Here is a 20895-nt window from a genome sequence, read left to right on the forward strand (position 1 = left end):
ACCTAGCAGTTCAAAAGCATGTAAAATGCAAGTACAAAAATAGGGACCACTTTGGTGGGAAGTAACAGCGTTCCATGCACCTTTGGCGTTTAGTCATGCTGGCCACATGACCATGGATATGTCTTTGGACAGCGCTGGCCCCTTCAGCTTTGAAACAGAGATGAGCACCAACCCTCATACATATGTGCGAGGGGAACCTTTACCTTTAGGGTTCTTAATTTACTGATTTCATCACCAACCTCTTTTTTTTTGTCTTCCAGAAAAAGTGCGGTAAAGGTTATAAGTTTGTTCTTGGACAATGCATTCCCGAAGGTATGTAATAAATGTTTCTTTATCTTGTTTATCCGTTCCATGACTCTATCTTCCCTTGATAAATATAAATATAAGGTTGAGTGTTTATTTAATAGGCATGGTGATGAACCAGGAATCCCTGTGATGTCCCCAGTTTTATATTATTCAAATGTGAAAGAATTGGTACGCTTTTGCCATATCTTAATTTGTTTATCAAAAATCTTTCAGAAAGCAGGGTGGGGGTAGTCATCGCTAACACTGAAATCATAAAGACTGTATGGTGAGAAATGACATGTGGAAGGAAATGACAAATTCAATTAGGGCCCTGACCCAATTCTGAAGATACTGAATCCAGCTGGGCATAAATCTGTACACACCACATTTCTTTGCTTAACTCGGACATCTTCCACACACAAGACCCCCATGAGGGCTGCACCCCATGGGATGGGATAGGCCTGAGAAGTTTCCAATTTGAGTCCATGAATTATTAGCTCAGCTCCTCTTCAGAAGAGACTCTTCAAAGAGGGTTGTGCAGCCCTTCCTAAAGCGCTACAGGACAGATAGCTCCTATGAGCAGGAAAATTCATAGCGCCTGCGATTTTGTTTCTGATATTTCTCCATCCTGAAGCCAAACAGCCGCCATTTCTCTATAACTTCAAGAGGGCGACATGATGTTTTGTTTCTGTAGTGACCCTTTCAGGAAGGGGTTCCTCCAAAAAATACAGCAAGGGAAGAAACGAAGCTGAACCTGAGGTGCTAGCTGGATGCTATTTAATAGACAGGTCCTTGAGTTTATGACTGGGATGGGGTCTGCCCATTAGAGTTAGAAGTCAGGACAAACATTAAATGAACTGCCTCAGGTAACGACCAGCCACCTCTGTTCTCCCCAATGCAGTTGTTAATCGAATGTGAGGGTTGCTAAGTGGAGCAGGGGGTACCTCAGGGTGGGGAGATCCTGGGAGGCCTAGTGCAGGCACAGGCCCACTTGTCTTGGATCTTCCAGACCTCCCCACCCCCTGAAGTATCCCATGATCCACTGTCGGTATTGGAGCATTACAACCTCCATTACGGTTATAACCAGGGGTGGATTCTACCGGTTCAGGACTGGTCAGGGAAACCAGTAGCTCCAATGATCAGCTGGGAATGAACCGGTTCGCTCTGACGATCAGCTTGGCCCGCCTACCTGCTCCTGCTCTATCCTGTCCTTTATTTCCTACTTTCTAACTCATCTCAATCGCGCGGCACAGCAATCCCCAGCTGTTTTACTTACCGTGGCTGACTTGAAATGTAAGCATCAGAGCTTCTAAATGTTCCATTTTCAGCACTGCCCGCGAACGCAGGACACACATACGCGCAAGCGCACATTCACCGAACCAGTTGTTAAACCGGCAGCATCCCACCATTGGTTGTAACCTGAAGACCCCTGTATTAATAAAATCAATTAATAAAAGATTCTAATGGATAGCAACTTCACTTCCTCATAGCCATAAAAAGAGTCTGTCTTTTGTTTAACCCAGTGCTTTCCTCTATAGCCTGAATGCAATGCTAATATTCCTTTGACCTGGCTGGCTTCCTCATATAGCAAGCCCACCTGTTTTCACCACTCCGTTTTACCCTGGCCATCCGACAGCTCTGTTCTTTCCATTTCTCTTCTTTCTTTCTTTCTTTCTTTCTTTCTTTCTTTCTTCTTTCGTCTTTCTGTCTTTCTTTCTTTCTTTCTTTCTTTCTTTTGGAAAAATACAATTTTGGAAAGTTCTGTTTAAAAAAACAAGGTAGACCAAATTTCACCCATCCACTGCAGCCATGGGTGGGTTTTGGGTCCTGCTACTGCCGGTTTGTCAGGGATGCGCTTTGCATGCCTGCATGCTTGCGCATGTGTGCCCTTGATGCACGCTATGCACGCATGCACAGTACTATAAAATGCTTCTGTGCATGCGTAGAAGCAAAAACCAAGATGGTGGCACCTATGGCGCCATTGAAAGAACCAGTTTGGGGGCATAGCAGGCCAAGTTACTACCTACTCAGCCGAACTGGTCCGAACCAGTAGGAGCCCACCTCTGACTGCAGCAGATGTACAGTTTTCCCATCAGCTTCATGACTAAATAGATCTGGGTCTTACTATATACTCTGCTCATTTGCCATGTGGACTCTATCCAGGAGACACGATGATGGAAAGAAATTGCTGAAATCTTGCTTGATGTTCATTAGGTCTTAGGAAAGGTGGCTTTTGGGGGTGTTCTGGGGACATCTGACATCTGTGAACTTTGTGTTCACTTCTCTGGCCCGTTATTGCCAGGTGTATGCTGATAAATGTTGGGAGAGATATACCACTGCTCTTCTAAAAACATTATTGGAAGAGTCAACTGTTTTGAAGATGATAACCATTTGTTTTAAAGGAAATGTAATATTATCACATATGCATTTTAACCTCTCTGGGGCATAAGAGTGAGTGAGTGAGTGAGTGAGTGAGTGAGTGAGTGAGTGAGTGAGTGAAGATAAGGAGGTTCAACCTATGACTCATCTTCGTTAATGTACATGTAGAGTGTGTTTTATAGGGCATGAATTCTCAACTCTGGCAGGCCTGACCTGTTACAGAGTTTTAAGACAATGCATACATTTTTGTTGTGAACCAACTTTGTGAAATCCATTTGTAGGGAAGTTAAAACCCACCCCTCTACTAGAAAATGAAATACTTTAGGAAATATTAAAAGGGCAGAATATTCCTCTAAAAGGGAGGCAGAAACTCAGCTCCCCACTACCTTTGTCAATGGGCCATTAAGGCACTTGGGAAAATTACATCAGCCAGCAAGGCAAACAATCTTGAGTCTCAGGATAGCCTACAAAGTTAGCTAAGCTCCCCACTCCAACCCCTGGGAGTCTGACAACCAATCAAAATACACTTCTTACACAGGAAGGGGAAGCTCTGGGGTGGGACCAGGGGTGGGTTTCAAAAATTGTTCGAACCACCTCTGTGGGCGTGGCCTCCTTTGTGGGAGTGGCTTGCCGCCCATGTGGACCGGATGGGAGTGGCTTGCCGCCCATGTGACCGGATGGGAGTGGCTTGCCGCCCATGTGACCGGATGGGAGTGGCTTGCCACCCATGTGACCGGATGGGAGTGGCTTGCCACCCATGTGACCGGATGGGAGTGTCCAGACGATGTTATTACTAGATATTACTAATTACTAGATATTATTAATATTACTAGATCATTATTAATGCATAGATAACTGTGGGACATTACACACCCACCCACACCCACAAACTATGACAGTGCTAGGAAACACCAAAAAAATAAAAATCCCCCCCCCCCAAAAAAAAGACTGCCAATGAAACCAGTTTTTTTTTTCCTAAGCCTAAGAACAGGAAAGACCAAAGTCACTGGAATAAAAACCATCAAGGCAATGTGGAAAATTATAAAGGACAGGCACTCACAGAACCATCAACCACCTCAGAATTACCTAAACAAGTAAGGTGACCAGATTTTCAGATTGATAAAGAGGGACACCATTGACCGGAGGGGGGGGGAGCTAGGCCGCGGCAGTTACTGCCAGCCCGCGACCTCGCTAGGGACGTCTGGTCACCTTAATTATATACATCCTCTCTCTCTCTATCCATCCATCCATCTGTCTAACTGCCTGCCTATCTAGTTATGGTATCCCTCTCCCTCTTTCCCCCTCTCTTCTCCATCCATCTATCTGCTTGCCTACCTATCTCTCTCTCTTTCTCTCTATCCATCCGTCTATCTGCCTGCCTATCTGTCTATCTAGTTATGGTCTCTCTCTCTCTCTCCCTCTCCCTCCCTCATTATCATCTATCTCAGTGTTTCTCCACCTTTTTATAAAAATATTTTTTTAATTTTTTTTGTTACAGACGACACATGCCCACAACAATAAAAAGAAAACAAAACAAAAAGAAAAAAACCATCATCACATATAGCATGTCGTTTGGTACAAGTGTTTTAACATTTATCATTCTTATACATTTATTATTTCATTTAATAGGTTTAATATACAGTTTGGGTTGCTTTGTTTACCATCCTTCCTCCTGTTATAACACCACCTTATTTTCCCTTTCTTTTCTCCCTCCCTTCTCTACTTTCCTCCTTCTTCCTCTCCTTCCCCTTCCTTCTTCCTTACCTTTCTCCTACTCCTGCTCTTCCTCTTCCCCTTTCTACCCTCTCTCCCCCTCTTTCTCTCCTTTCCATCCTCCTCTCCTTACCTCTTTCTTCTTTCCCCCATCTTCCTTTCATTCTCTCCTCCTTTCTCCCTTTCTCCCAACTCCCTTTCGGGAGTTGAAGTCCACACACTTTCAAGTCTCCAGGTGGAGAAAGACTGATCTATCTAATTAATATAATTATTTCTCCCTCTCTTTTTCACTCTCTTTCCAGCGCATACACGCAAATGCATAGGGCAGTCCCACCTCACACACAGGTAACTCCGGGCGGCTTACGGGAAGAGGACAGCTCACCCACGCGGGGGGGGGGGGCAGGATTTCGCCAAGAAAAGTTACTTTCCTGCGAAAGGGGCCGGCAGCCTCTCAGCTCTTCCCGGCCGGGAAGACCTCCCCCCACTTCCACTCCTGCGACCCTCCTCCCGCCTCCTCGGAGCTTCAAGCACGCTAACTGGGAAGGCCGGGGAAGAAAGAAGAAACGGCAGCGCGAGGTCAGCGGTCCTTGGGGCGCGGCGGAAGCCCTGCAAAAGTGCTCCTTTCCCGGCTCGGCTACCATTGCTGCTGCTGCGGGCGGAAGGAGAGGAGGAGGAGGGAAGAAAATAAGCGGCGGGATGGTCCCCTGCAGCCGCCGACGCGGGAAAGGTGCGCTTTGACAGCCCTGCCAAAGCGCTCCTTTCCCGGCTCGGCTGCCATTGCTGCTGCTGCGGGCGGAAGGAGAGGAGGAGGAGGAAGAAAATAAAGCGGCGGGATGGTCCCTGCAGCCGCCGACGCGGGAAGGTGCGCTTTGACAGCCCTGCCAAAGCGCTCCTTTCCCGGCTCGGCTGCCATTGCTGCTGCTGCGGGCGGAAGGAGAGGAGGAGGAGGAAGAAAATAAAGCGGCGGGATGGTCCCTGCAGCCGCTGACGCGGGAAAGGTGCGCTTTGACAGCCCTGCCAAAGCGCTCCTTTCCGGCTCGGCTGCCATTGCTGCTGCTGCGGGCGGAAGGAAGAGGAGGAGGAGGAGAAAATAAAGCGGGCGGGATGGTCCCTGCAGCCGCCGACGCGGGAAAGGTGCGCTTTGACAGCCCTGCCAAAGCGCTCCTTTCCCGGCTCGGCTGCCATTGCTGCTGCTGCGGGCGGAAGGGGAGGAGGAGGAGGAGGAAGGTAAAGCGGTGGGGTGGTCCCTGCAGCCGCCGAGGCGGGAAAGGTGCGCTTTGACAGGGCTTCCTCTCCGGAGAGGCGTTTTTAAAAAGAAAAACCCTGCAGGCACCCAGCGACAGGGGCTAGGAGCTAGGAACCCGGAAGTTAATTACTTCCGGGTTCACTGACGAACCGGATCGCAAGAACCGGTGCGAACCGGTAGGAACCCACCCTGGGTGGGACCCAGAGAGAGCATAAAACCAGGGCACTGTCAGCATCTCCTGCCTTTTCTGTTCTGTCCTCCATGTTCCAGTGGTTTTTTTCCCCCACTTGGAACTGAATCCAGATGGACATTTCTTCTAACAATTAAAGGACTCACCTTATTTTATGGAATGTAGATGTAGCATCAGCAGATGTTCTAGCTTTGTAATGGTTTAATATTTTGGGAATATTGGCAGCCAGGCACAAACCTGATAGTGTATTGGGTCAAAACTGTGATAACAGAACTTGGTAGATGATCAAACTCATGAAGTGATTTCTCTTTTCTTAGTTCTGTTTTCAGCACTGAGAAAACCCTGGGGACTATACATTCTGTACTGACTTTTGAATTGGTAAAAAAAACCTTTGAACCAAATGAGAAACTGTGATTATGATTCAAATACATTGAATGCATTACATCATCCGCTTACATACTTACCACAAAGATAGCCAGTTGGAAACCAAATGTAGTTTGTGATTTCAAATCAGGTTTTGGATGCACACATCAAAATAACCATTTTGGGAGATAAATGAGAAAATGGGGTTACACTCATCAATGGAAAATATTAATTCCTCTGAATCTCACCAGTGGTTCTCTTCTGCAACGATTCCTGTTGGCTGAGCAAAGAAAGATGCCCCAAATTTCAGTCCAATTTGGTATGAACTAGACTATTTTTGGAAGTACCTATTGGCATAAACAAGGATGATTCTTCCTCCTTTCTATTTAGTTATGTGTTGCATGCTACACATAATTACAACAATATGCTCTGAGAGTTCCTGTCCTTGCAAGCAGTAATCAATGAATTTATTTTACTACCGTACAAGAAGCTGTGCAAAGGTGCAGAAACATGACTGCTTCTAATAACTAATTCCTGGTATTTGGGATTACCGTAGTTGTTTTTTAAGTTAATTTTTATTGAACTATAAAACTCCAATTTTGGTTGTGGCTAGCACACAATTGGAGGAGGCTATGTATACAGAACATATAACAGCAGTACTAGAAGCCTGGCACTCTGACAAATCATTTTTATTTATGCAGATGACTTTCATACAGATAAATTCTTCAAAGGAATTTGTTCAGAAAATTTCTTCAAAAAACAGGATGCAATTGAAAAATAGTACTTGTCTTTTTCTGTTCGTTAGATCAAGGGTGCCAAACTCGAGGCCCGCGGCCCAGATCCAACGCATGGGGTGCTTAGATCTGGCTCGAGGGGCCACCTTAGAAACAGTAAAGGACCAGCCCGCGGTGCCTCTGCCAGTTAAAATGGAGCTCAAGAGGGCCAAGTGCAGCCCTCCCAGGCTCAAGAGGGCCAAGTGCAGCCCTCCCAGGCTCAAGAGGGCCAAGTGCAGCCCTCTGTTTTCAGCTATAACGGCCTTCTGCTGCCTTCTGCTACCTTCTGCTGCCTTCTGCCAGTGAAAATGGAGCTCAGGGAGGCCGAGCTTCGTTTTCACCAGCAGAGGGCAGCAGGAGCCTGTTGCAGCTGAAAACGGAGCTCTGGGGCCCATTTTTGCTGGCAGAGTGCTTGGGCCACCATAGACGCCTCCAACATGAGTGATGTCAAGGTGGCCACGCCCACCCCATCTCCCGAGGTTGAACAAAACCCTGATGCTTCTCTTAATGAAATCGAGTTTGACACCCCTGATTTAGATAGTCCTTTATCAAGGTTTGCTACTCTTCCATGATGAGTAACTTTGAGTAGATCTACATTAACCCATAGAGATAAACACATATTAACATTCCATTGCTCTGCGGTTTGGGACAGCTGCTAACTCCAGTCATGTTCTCTCTTTAGACTATGACGTTTGTGCAGATGCTCCTTGTGAACAGCAGTGCACCGACAACTTTGGACGAGTCTTGTGTACGTGCTATCCTGGTTATCGGTATGACCGCGAAAGACACAGGAACCGAGAAAAACCCTATTGCTTAGGTGGGTGCAAAGAACTGAAGTTTGAAATACATGTAGAACTAACAGCCCCTTAGTTTTATAATTAGGTAACTGTTTCAATGCCGCTTTCGTGCCTTTTCATACATGTAAGTGTGAATTTAGCTGCCTTAACTTTATACATTTCTAAATGGGCACAGTTCTATCAAAAGATACAGTGAGGCAACTGTTCTGATGCCCCTCCGCCCGGGGAGTCATTGCCGACACAAGCTTACTGTTAGCCACGCTTTCTTCACAGTAATTATTCACAGACAAGACATTGGCAGCAACCCAGACTCCTACAGATAAGAGATCACACAAGAGCTTCTCCAGCTTAGTATAACAGTTGTGTCCTGCAAAAGGTCTCTTCCCAAAGTCTCTTCTTATATACTCTTATTGGGAGGACCCAAATCACCTGGGCCTGATTATCTCCTCTGAGTCTGTCTCCGTAATTGCTGCCTTGCTTCTCTGCCCTTCTCTGCCTGGCATCAGGGACCAACTCCCTTTGATCTTCGCCACTGCTCCATGCCTCAGGCACCTCCTGGTAGCCAACCAGCCTCTCTGGTCCCTGCTTGGAGTCTGAACCCTGCCCAGGGTCCTCCACATCTTCCAGAGCCGACTCATAGGGACCCTCGCTATCGGAGTCCATCGGCTCCTGCTGGGCCACAACAGGCAACTATTGCAGATATGCCTGGAAAGTCTTTCTGAAGTTGCTGTGCTGTAGGACAGTGTGTTGGGGATTGTGTTCTGCATTCTGTAAAGAAGTCTGCTACCTCTGGTGCATAAAGTAGGTGTCAAACCCTGAAGCCCGGGGTTTGCCATACCGGGGCGGGGTGGAGCACTGGTGATGGGTGTGTGTGGGAGATCTGGAGGCTGCAGCAACAGAGCACCAGTGATGGGGGAAGTAGGAGAGGCTGCAGTGGCATGCCAACAACTGCCGAGGACCAGCTGGTTGGTGGAGGGTGAGCCGGGAATCAACTGTGCAGCCGGGAGACTGCTCGGTCTGTGCGACTGCAAAGCCCCAAAGCACCTCAGGCCCATTTTGTACCCTGCCCTGGCTTGCTATCAGCATGGAAGTGGGCTAAAGCAGTTAGCCTCCAAGCACCTCCTGGTCACACGATGAAATGGGCCTGCCTGTTTCATGTCGTGGCACCTCCGTAGCACCTGTGGCCTAAGTGAGTGGGCCACGTACAATTTACTGCCTTTCGATGCTAACATATCCCAGTGGGTGAGCGAGGAAGGTCCAGTGCTCCAGGAACCAAGGGTCATGACATCAAAAAAAAAAAACAGCTGTCAGTCTAGCTCAGTTCTGCATGTGGAATTGGAGAAATGCCATCTCTCTTTTTCCTACCAGATGCCTTTTTGTCCTTTGTCCTTTCAATAAGAACATCCTGAGCTACCTCTCTCTTTCTCTCTTTTCTTGAGATCTTGTTTATTAGATGAAAATTCAGCACAATTTCTCCCTGCGTATTTGTTTTCAGCTGAAAATAAAAAGCTTGTGTCAGGAACGTGATTACTTTTGGAATTTCCTGTTCTTTTCCAAATGTTCTGGCATTTTGGATTGCGGTTTCACAAATCTACATGCAAAATTGTGCAAGTATTCCTTTTTGTTATCTGCCCACTGAGGTTGCAGTGCTGTGCATTCGAAAGCACCTCTTTTCTATCATTTTCAAAAAACGAACATTCCTATGATGTATTCCAGTTTTCCCCAACTTGATATCCTTCAGATGTGTTCAGTGACAATATGCTTGCCCGGGTCAAGAAACAGACACTGCAGGGATTCCAGGAATGTTACTTTATTGTTGAAGAGTAGAGTAATAGAATCTTAAAGCATACCCATGTCTCTCTGTCCCATCGTATATTAAATAAAATCAAGTTGAGCTTATTTGAATTGCTTTATCATGCTTCTTTCAATGTCTTAATTGTGAATTGCTTTTCCAAGTCCCTCCTAAATCACTTTCTCCTTCCTCCCTCCCTTCCAAAGGGCCTTTTCCAAGATCAGTTATAAATTCTTTTAAAGGATATTAGAAGGACCCCTGATTAGATAATCTGCAGTGGAAAACAACCTAGGCAGAATATATGTCTGCTCTTGAGCTACAGTCTCTCCCCAAATCCAGTACAACGAACACAGAATTGTACGTACGTTATATTTACTTTTGATCATTTCATTTCCTCAATGCTTACATATGTTTCCTTTCAGATGTTGATGAGTGTGCCACAAGCAGTGAGCCTCTCTGTCCTCACATCTGTGTAAATACTCTTGGTAGCTATCGGTGTGACTGTCATGAAGGATACATACGTGAGGATGATGGGAAAATATGCACCAAAGGAGATAAAGGTATTACATCAAGTCATCTAAATTATACTAGACCAGTTCTTTGCAAACATAAAGATTGTTCAGGTAAATCTCATGTAAGCTTCGGGCCCGTTGACCATGCTCCAAATAATGTTTTATTAAGATTATTCTTAATATTCTTCACCAATATGATCCATGCAAAGGATGTTGGGAGAAATAGTTCAGCAAGTCTTATAAGTCTACAATTCTGTACCCTTGTTCTTGAGGGATTAACTATAAAATACTTGAGGGATTAACTATAAAATACTAGTACTTGCCTTCCACAACTTGATTCTCTCCAGATGTTTTGGACTTAAGTTCTGTTGATCAATGGTCATCATGAGTCATCCATAGCTACCATGGATTATAGGAACAGAAGATAACATATCTGGAGGACATCCAATTAGAAAAGTGTAGACAAACGCTATCTGGCAACAAAGAGAGATTTAAAAACCATTTAATTCTACTGCCATCTAGTATTAATCCTTTTTTTTCCGTGTCCAGTATTGTAGTACTTTCAACACGTTACTTAGCAAGCAGCACGATCAAGAGAAACAGATTCTAGCTGACATTTTGGAGAAGGGCTTTTGACTATCCAAAGTCTCGTACTGAAATTTTCCAGTTCTGAAAGTTTCTGATTATTTTCATTGCAAAGCTACAATTCTTTGCTATTCCTTCTACAAAACTTTCACTAAAATAGACAAAATAAGGCAAAACCTTAAAATCATAAATCAAGCAAATATGCAGGTAATATTGGCTCATATAAAGTCCAAGTAGGGCGCCTTTGTCATTCAGCATTCTTCATTCTTGCTGGTTTCAATTTAGATGTTATAATCGTTTTAACTATGCTGACTAGGACCTCTACATGCAAAGCATGCTGTCTTGCCGTTGAACTATTACCTTCTAATTTGTTTACCTGTTAAACTTTACTCTGATTCTGCTAGTCATAATAAGGAGCAAATACTACAATGAATGAAGAATCCTGTTGCTCTGCTTAGATCCTCCTTTGATAGGTTTCATTGATTAATGGCTAGGTCCCTATCCAGTAGTGGGATTCAATTTTTTTTATTACTGGTTCTGTGGGCGTGGCTTGGTGGGTGTGGCAGGAGAAGGATACTGCAAAATCTCCATACCCACCCCACTCTGGGCATTTCTCCAAACTACTCAAAATTTCCACTACCGGTTCTCAAGAAATTATCAGAACCTGCTGAATTTCACCACTACTCCATACCCACCCCACTCCAGGGGACAGATACTGCAAAAATCCCCATTCCCTCCTGATCACCTGGGACTCGGGAGGCAGAGAATAGATGGGGGCGGGGCCAGTCAGAGGTGGCATTTACCAGTTCTCCGAACTACTCAAAATTTCCGCTACCGGTTCCCCAGAACTGGTCAGAACTTGCTGAATACCACCTCTGTCCCTATCACACCCCTCCCAGTTGGGTGAGCAATTACAATGGCCAACAAAACAATACAAAAAAACTTAAAACACAGATGAAAAAATAACAATAAGAGGCATTAATAATTAAAGATCTATCAAAAATGGTGTGTTTTTGCATATTTATTTTATTCATCGTATTTGTGTAGTTGCCTATCTCACAAGAGAGATTTCAGGTTGTGAGCAAGGCAGGTTAAGGCCTTTTTATCATGTTCCTGAAAACCAGCATGGATTGGGAATTCCAAGAGTTGAAGTCCACCTGTCTTAAAGTTGCCAAGCTGAAACCTTTAGTACAGAAATAATAACATTAAAACCACCTCTCTTTAATTTTAAACAAACAACACCAATATATAAAGTATCTTAAAATGCTAATAATCAACATACTAAAAAACAGTATTCACAAAATATACTTAATTTCATCTGAGACATAGTAAATTACCAACAAAAGAGAATATTTGTAGTTCGGGGTTGATTGTGGGATCCGCTTGGAGCTCAGAAAGCACCAAGGACTCCATTTAGTAAAGATGTAAACAAAGTTATATTTTAAAAGCAACAATATTTCTAAAATCAAGTCCAGTCAAATCTTCAAATAGGGATGCAGTGGCTCAGTGGCTAAGATGCTCAGCTTGTAGATCGGAAAGTTCGGCAGTTCAGAGGTTCGAATCCCTAGCGCCGCATAACAGTGAGCTCCCGTTACTTATCCCAGCTTCTGCCAACCTAGCAGTTCGAAAGCACATAAAAAATGCAAGTAGAAAAATAGGGACCACCCTTGGTGGGAAGGTAGCAGCATTCTGTACGCTTTCAGCATTTAGTCATGCCGGCCACATGACCATGGAGATGTCTTCGGACAGCACTGACTTTTCGGCTTTGAAATGGAGATGAGCACCGCCCCCTAGAGTCGGGAACAACTAGTACATAAGTGCAAAGGGAATCTTTTTTTAATCTTCAAATACCAAAGTCAAAGAAAGACCAAGAAGTTTAAGGAGGAGCACAATGGCTAAATATCACGACCAATGAAACAAAAAGAAGCAAAAATTATTTAAAAAGTTTCATGGAGAAAAATCAGGTCCAAAGTTGTAAGCAGCTGAACAAGTCAGCATAACCTACAGTGAGGGGCATTGATCTGTTTGAGGCTCTGCTTCAAAACTGAAACATCTCCGGCATTTTTGTTCCCACCTCACCTTAAAGGAAAGACTTTAAGGACAGCATGATGAAATTCCTGTAGTTTTCAGCACAGGGCATCTTTTCATCCTTAATTGAATTCATTTGGTAGAAAGAAAAAAGGTTGGAGGAAGTGGCCTTGACTATGTGTCAGAATGGTTAAACAATTGGCAACTCCAAATCTCAACCAACAAATGCTCTGCCTTACACACTGGCAAAAAAAACCAGAACACCAAATACAAGCTGAGAGGATAGGACCTCATAGATGACACCCACTCTGTCAAAGACCTAACAGAGTACTCATCTCAAACGATCTAAGGCCCAGAGCTCCTGTAACAGCATTGCCAAAAAAGCATTAATAGTTGTCAACCTAATCTTGCGAAGCTTCTTCTCCGGTAACATTGCACTTGCTAACTAGGGCATACAAAACCTTTGCTAAACCAATTCTCAGATACAGCTCATCTGTCTGGAATCCGCACTGTATATCGGATATTAATACAATCGAAAGAGTCCAGAGGTAATTTCACGAGAAGAGTCCTCCACTCCTCTGCTCGCAACAGAATACCTTATGCCACCAGGCTTGAAATTTTGGGCTTGGAGAAGCTAGAACGACGCCCCCTACAGTCTGACCTAAGCATAGGTCACAAAATTATCTGCTACAATGTCCTACCTGTCAACGACTACTTCTGCTTCAAACACAATAATACAGGAGCAAACAATAGATACAAACTCAAGGTTAACCGCTCCCATCTCGATTGCAGAAAATACAACCAACAACAGAATAGTCAATGCCTGGAACGCACTACCTGACTCTGTTGTTACATCCTCAAACCCCCATAATTTTAACCTGTCTACCGTTGACCTCACCCCATTCCTAAGAGGTCCGTAAAGGGGTGTGTGCATAAGTGCACCAGCATGCCTACCGTCCCTGTTCTACTGTCTCCATTTATTCCTACTCATTTACAGTGTTCATATTTATGTTTATATTTATACCTGTTATCTTTTACATGTTTGACAAAATACATACATACATACATGTTTGACAAAATACAAAATACATACATACATAATGAGCCGAGGTGGTGCAGTGGTTAGGGTGCAGTACTGCAGGCCACTTCAGCTGACTGTTATCTGCAGTTCAGCAGTTCTAATCTCACTGGCTCAAGGTTGACTCAGCCTTCCATCCTTCCGAGGTGGGTGAAATGAGGACCCAGATTGTGGGGGCGATATGCCGACTCTGTAAACCGTTTAGAGAGGGCTGAAAGCCCTATGAAGCGGTATATAAGTCTAACTGCTATTGCTATACATACATACATACATACATACATAGGATAAGAAACATCATCTGGATCTTCTATGAACTGAGGCAGTTTGGTCATAAAAGCTTCATATAGAAACCAGGAATAAGCTGAGGCAGCACGCATGGAATAAACTGAATAAAACAAAACAATTAATTGTTAATCATTTGTAGCTGGAATTTCAGACCAGCACATGGTTAGTACTAAAATATAGTTCCCTCCAGTTGATAATTATTGTTTGGAACGTTCTACTTTGAGTACCACCTAGTGGTAGATCTAAGTATCTACCTTTTAGGAAACTAAACAATTTGCATTATTGATAGCCTATTAAGAACATCTACCTACTGTAATCTTATTCCATTCAGTTAGAACTTACGAAACAACATCTCTGTGACATGAGGACTCTTACTTCCATATTACCCAGATAATAAAGCACAGCTAATCATCAAATGAAGGCACAGTGTAGCTAATACAAGACAGATGGCAAATTTAATCACCTCCCATGAGCAAGAATGCATTGCAAACTACTTTCTGGCAGCCGAAAATAATGAGACAAGATTTAGGTTTCAAGGCTTAGGATGTGTAATTTATTGCCCTTCACCAAACAGAATTCACTTAGCAGCCTCAGCAACCTGGGTCCATCAGCTTCCTAACTAGAATGGAGCTACAGGTTGACATCAAAGGATGCAACTTCTTATGACATCACACAGATTTTCACGGGCTTCCTTGGGAAGTGCAAGAAGGACCGATGATGAAATACGTGTGATGACATCACTGTGGAAATATTATGATTTATTTAATTTAACCAGAGCTTGAGATGCAAATGTGCAGTGGTGGTATTAGACAATTAAGCCAGTGGTGGTATTAAGACTTTAAAAATATTATGGACATGTCGTTTTGGTGTCATCACATTAGACAACACTGCAGATAGCATTTATCCATTAAGTCACATTTTAGTCTGACTTACTATATTTACTGTATCATCCAAACCAAGATTCAATTCAATTCAGTTTATTACGGTATAGACCAGAGACCAGAACGAATAAAAACATTCAGTAAATATACAATTTAAAAATTCTAGCATAAAATAATAAATAACAACTAAAATCTATGATAAAACCCAGTCTGTCAATTATACATGGTCTAACTATACTAAAATTACCATCCATAAACTGTGTGGCCAATTTGTCAGTTTAATACTGAAAGGAAAAGGGAATAATAAGCAGTGCAAAGGGTTTGCCACATTTGTTGTATAAAATAGCTTTGGTGGATTAGACACGTATTTCCGACAAATTCCCAGGGCTGCTGCGAAGAATCTAGCTACCTGTACTGCAGTTATGGACTGTTCATCCTTAAGCAGCCACTGGAGATAAGCAGTGATATGTAAGATTGTGGATAAAACAACGCAAGTAACAACTGTGATTCTTCTTCACTATTAGGTCTTCTGAACTCTACACTAGCATGTCATACAAGCTCAAACTAATGGTTAAGATATAGTGAAACACCCAATATTTCTTGAAGAAAAGAACATGGCATTCTACAGAGGAACCATTAAATAGAAATATTTCCCCAGTAAGACCTGTTCTGATCTAGCCTAGTCTATTATCTGAGCAGAAACTTTGCTTTCAGGAAAAGAAGAGAAAATAACTTTGCTGATCTATCATATCAGCTTTTTATATTGTCAGAATAATAATTGTAGTTTATCACATTAGAGACTGCATATCTTAAAAGTTAAAAAGCTACTCTATAATTCAGGTTGCTGCTTTTCCACTCTTCTATAAAGTGTGCTGTAGAATTAAGTATCCCTAAAATCTCAGTGCTCAGTTTTACTGAGATTTTGCAAATCATCATTATGCGTGGAAGTTTAGAAACAGGTTGGTTATGTTAGTCAATAGCCTATCTCTCTAGGAAACCATTTTGGAGAGGACAACGAATGCCTGCAGTCCTACAGTCCCGTGTCTTCAACTGGTACCTTCTAAATGTGCTGGGCTTATAGCAATAGCACTTAAACTTATATACTGCTCCATAGTGCTTTACAGCACTCTCCTGAATGTTTTAAAGTGTCAGCATATTGCCCCCTACAATCTGGGTCCTCGTTTTACTGCTCTCAGAAGGATGGAATGTTGAGTCAACCTTGAGCCAGTGAGAATTGAACTACTGGCAGTGAGCAGTGAATTAGCCTGCAATACTGCATTCTCACCACTGTGCCAGCACAGCTCATTATAACTTCCAGATTCCCAGGTACTGACACTTAGTTGGGATTAAGATGCCATTAACTCAAGGTTATTGGAGAGAGAGCAGCTGGCCTGAAATTGATCGAAGGATCTCTCTGCATCTTGTATTGAGCCTATATAGGAAGATTGTATATTTTTCCATTACTGCATTCACAAACTATTGCTTTAAATACGTTGATCACAGAGCCAGAACTCAACATCTGTAAAATGTCAGCTTTTATCTTCTCTAAAAATCAAGTTTCTGATCCTTTCAATTTAAGGAAACTGACTTTAAAGCATAAAAGCAATTCTGAGTTGGAAAAAGGTAAGAAGTGAAGCAAGAGTTCAAACCATCAGAGATAAGATTTCCTTTTCCCTCCTACCCTGTCGTGATTTTTTTTTAAAAAAATATGAAAATGACTTGTTCATTTATGGAGTTTATATGTTTACTTTTTTGCCACTGGATGCAAAATAAGTGGATGTTGTTAATAGTTATGGTTCACATTTGACAGATTACATCAGCAATTCATCTGTATTTATTTTTAATAGTTAATGCATCATATGTTTCCACTTTATATCCGGCTTCCCTGAAAATAAGACCTCCCCGGATAATAAACCCAATTGGACTTTTGCGCACATTTGCTAAAATAAACCCTCCCCTGAAAATAAGGCCAAGTGCTTATTTCAGGAGTCAAAAGAAAATAAGACCCTGTCTTATTTTCGGGAAAACATGGTATTGTTATGTCATTGCAGTAGAATGCGTCCAAACATATATAAATAGTAATTAGCACAGTTGCTGAAGATGCCTAAGTTCTGGGAGGACAAAGCAGAACAAACATTTGCTCTTTTAAGAAAAAATGTTTTATCTTTATCTGGTTTGGTAACAGATTGCCATGTAAGAATTATTAAGAAAAACTGATGATGTATCAAACTCAGATATCTTGGGGGGAAAAAACTTAAGCATTTTTATATCAGTCCGTAAGAAAACCACGAAGCCTTGATATTTTGCCATTTTTCATACTATCAATAATATGAATGTCTTCATACTGGAAAGAATTAGGAAGTAACTTATTTTCTTGATTCTCCAAATAGAAAGAAAAAGCTTCATTTTCTATTAAATCCTTATTTATTTATTCATTTATTTATTTTTGTAAGGCTTTTGAAATCTTAAATATAATTTTCTGAGCATTACACAGTTGTGCCAAATCTTTTAAACGACATTATAAGTAGTTAGCACAATTGCTGAAGATGCATAAGTTAGGGGGGAGGGGGGAGAGGGGACAGAACAAAAACACGCTCTTTTAGGACAGAAAGTGCTTAGTCTATTTATGTTTTTTCCACATTAGAAAGGACTTGATACATACATAATGTCAGACTGATTGTAGAATTCCCTTTTTACTTTCAACCATTGCCCTATATCTACTCCAGAAGTCTCGCTTGCACATTGGTGGCAATAAGGCTTGCGTTTGTGCAAACTTCAGGCAGTTCCCCTTGCACAGGTTACCGTGTCGCAATTTTTGGTATCTGAAATTTTCCCTCTTAATGGGAGCTGATAAATCACACTGAATCTTTCGCATTTTACATTTTTACAATAAAGACTTAGATAAAAGTGGAAAAGGACATCCTCCCCGCCCCCCCTTTAAGATATAAAAGGAGTTTTCTAAGAGGCATTAAGAGCTGCTAACTGGAAACAGCTGCTGCTAAGACTTTTTGCAGCTCTCCAGGCATTCGTTAGGATTCACGGGAAAAGCTGTTAAAACAGAGGACACCCCTTCTTCTCACGGAATGATCAAGGAGGAACTTTTTAAAAAGTGCACAGCTTCCTTTGGCATTTTCCTGCCCTCTTCCTAGTCTTATCTCTAATTCAGAAAAGAAGAAAAAGGTTGTACTGAAATACTCTCCTTCCCTCCCACTTTTTTTTTTTAAAGCAGGCTTTTCTGAGAAGGTGGACAATGTGGTGAAGCCAGGGGCTTGTTGTGCCTCCTGCCGAGAATTCCACCAGATCAAACAGACGGTCCTGCAACTGAAACAGAAGGTACATTTACTCAATGCATCCCTTCTGCCCCAAATGTTGAAATTGTAGGTGTTGAATAAGGAGAGTAATTGGCAGGTGAATTTAATTGCTTGAATGGATTGTGGGATTCAGTATGTTTTTTTGGAGATACATCATCAATTTTAGAATAGAATAGAATAGAATAGAATAGAATAGAATAGAATAGAATAGAATAGAATAGAATAAGTTGGAAGGGACCTTGGAAGTCTTCTAGTCCAACCCGCTGCTCATGCAAGAAACTTTATACCAATGATTGCTAACCTTTTCCGGACCAAGTGCCTAAAGTGCTCAAATGCGTGCATGCACACCTGAACCCCCAAACTGCAATGCGCATAGCCCCCATGCATGCACCCTGCACTTGTGCCTGCGCAGCCCTGCACACATAGCCTCCCGCAAGCACTCCAATCTCAGTGCATGCACACATACCCCCCACACATGCCCCCACCCCCCATGCATGCACACCAGAGACCCAAAGACCAGCGAGAGGCACATGCGTGGTGGAGCGGAACTGGGGCGAGTGAGCATCTCCTGATTATAAGCCAGCCATTCTCTCTGAGCCCAATTAATTCACACAACGTCCGTATGGAAACATCAGAGGAGTTTCCCGCACTCTATGTTGGCTGAACTCCCAAGAGGAAAAATGGGATAAAAATACAAAAATAAATAAGAACATATTGACATTTATCTCTTGCCGGGAAATATTACTTTAAACCTCCTAATATAAGGACGAGCTGAAAGTCTGAAAATTAAAACTCTGAGCAATAGCATTTAGCGACGAGTGGCGCTGTTAGCCTAGCAAGGTAGACCAGGCAAGAAGTATAGGTAGTCCTCGACTTATGACCACAATTGAGCCCCGAATTTCTGTTGTTCTGTGAAACATTTGTTAAGTAAGTTTCGCCTCATTTTATGAACTTTTCTTAAGTGGATCACTGCAGCAGATAAGTTAGTAATATGATTTTTTAAGTGAATCTGGCTTCCCTATTGATTTTGCTTGTCAGAGGTTCGTCAAAGGTGATCACGTGTCCTTGGGACACAACAACGGTCGTAAGTATGAACCAGTTGCCAGGCCTCTGACTTTTGATCATGTGATCATGGGGCTGCCACAAAGGTCGCAAATGTGAAAAACAGTCATAAGTCACTTTTTTCAGCGTCATTGCAACTTTGAATGGTCACTCAATGAACTGTTGTAAATTGAGGGCTGCCTGTGCAACCAAGATTACGACCTCTGTCTTTATAGTAAGATTAAATGAACAGAATCCTGCAAGTCTCATCTCTCTCTCAAAAATTAAGGAAGATCCCTTTGAGGGATGTTTTTGCCACCCTTCCTCTTTCAGATCCAAATTTCATTGATCAGGCTGTCGTCTTGACCAGGGGTCTCCAACCTTGGCAACTTTAAGCCTGGCGAACTTCAATCCCAGAATTCCCCAGCCAACTGGCTGGGGAATTCTGGGAGTTGAAGTTCGCCAGGCTTAAAGTTGCCAAGGTTGGAGACAGAGGTGAGTTGCTACCGGTTTGCCCGAACCGGTAGTGGAAATTGGGACCGGGTCGCCAAACTGGTAGGGATGGCAGGCTGGCCACACCCCCTAACCAGTCCCCCGGTGCACTGCTGGCTTGATTTGTAATCATTTTTTCATGTTCTGTGTATGCGCATAATAATTTACACTCAACTACGCATGCGCACGCAAAGCGAACCAGCAGCAACCCACCCCTGGTTGGAAACCCTTGGTCTGGACTGTGGCTCTTCCTCCCATTCCCCAAGGTCATTCCCACGTGCCAATACAGGTAACAAGTGAGACTGAACACAAATTCCAGGTAGTGAACTCACAAAGAAAGTTTCGAGAGTTTTACCCCGTCTTTTCACTTTCCCCCAAATTCCTAAGATGCTTGTTGTGGGGAATTCTGGGGGGAAAACATGACAGATTTGACAGACCTCACAAAAATGTGCGAAAGCAGCATTCCAATGTCGCCTCCAGGACATTATTGGATGGGAAAGAAAATTGCCTCTAGCAACCCCTCGGGTAGTAAAAATGAAACTTTGGCTCCCTTAGTGATAGGATTGTTCTGGTGGTTTATAGTAACAATTTGAAGGTTATTATAAATTCCAGTTGTGGAAGGCAGCAATGGCAAACAGTTATAAATTGGACCATTTTTTTTAAAAACCATACCTAGGATTGGGCGTGCTTTCCAAATTGCAATCTGAGTTTACAGTACGTGATGGCAACATTCAAACCTCTTGAAGAATATTGTGCATGAATTGATCCTAAATTATCCTCTGGAATTCTCTGCATTGGTTGGAATTTGGGGCAGCCATGCCAAGAAAGCTTTCCTGGATGTAGACATTTTTCAGAAATTTCTGGTTTAATCTTCTACTCTATCCCCTTGACAGAATTGCAAAACTAGTCAAGAATGCTTTTGCCAAAGGAAATAAATCACAGACAGTCTAGGCATACAAACAATCCCATGTGTGCAAATACTCAGTATGCATATGTGCTTAGTCAGATACAAGCAAGTATGCATTTAATTAGAAGAAAGTCCTAGACTGGACCTAGCCAGGCCATCTCCAAGCCAAGTTGGCAATTATTTCTGCATGGAACCTCTTCAAAATTACAACATAACATGTAGGTTTCAGCAAGGGTT

The 20895-nt window shown here is 42.9% G+C and overlaps 1 protein-coding gene across 1 annotated transcript in view; it reads left to right on the forward strand.

Moving 5' to 3' along the window:
* Positions 1-248: 248 nt before the first annotated feature.
* The window catches only part of LOC116506253 (collagen and calcium-binding EGF domain-containing protein 1-like), a gene marked incomplete at its 5' end in the record, with an annotated part of 37018 nt that continues 16371 nt past the window's right edge, over positions 249-20895 (forward strand). The window contains 4 exons of the mRNA XM_032213900.1: positions 249-312; positions 7632-7766; positions 9961-10098; positions 18137-18240. Coding sequence (XP_032069791.1) covers positions 249-312; positions 7632-7766; positions 9961-10098; positions 18137-18240 — 441 coding nt within the window. The remainder of the gene's footprint in view (positions 313-7631; positions 7767-9960; positions 10099-18136; positions 18241-20895) is intronic.

This window comes from Thamnophis elegans, chromosome 3, assembly GCF_009769535.1.
Source record: "Thamnophis elegans isolate rThaEle1 chromosome 3, rThaEle1.pri, whole genome shotgun sequence".
Classification (NCBI taxonomy): Eukaryota; Metazoa; Chordata; class Lepidosauria; order Squamata; family Colubridae; genus Thamnophis; species Thamnophis elegans.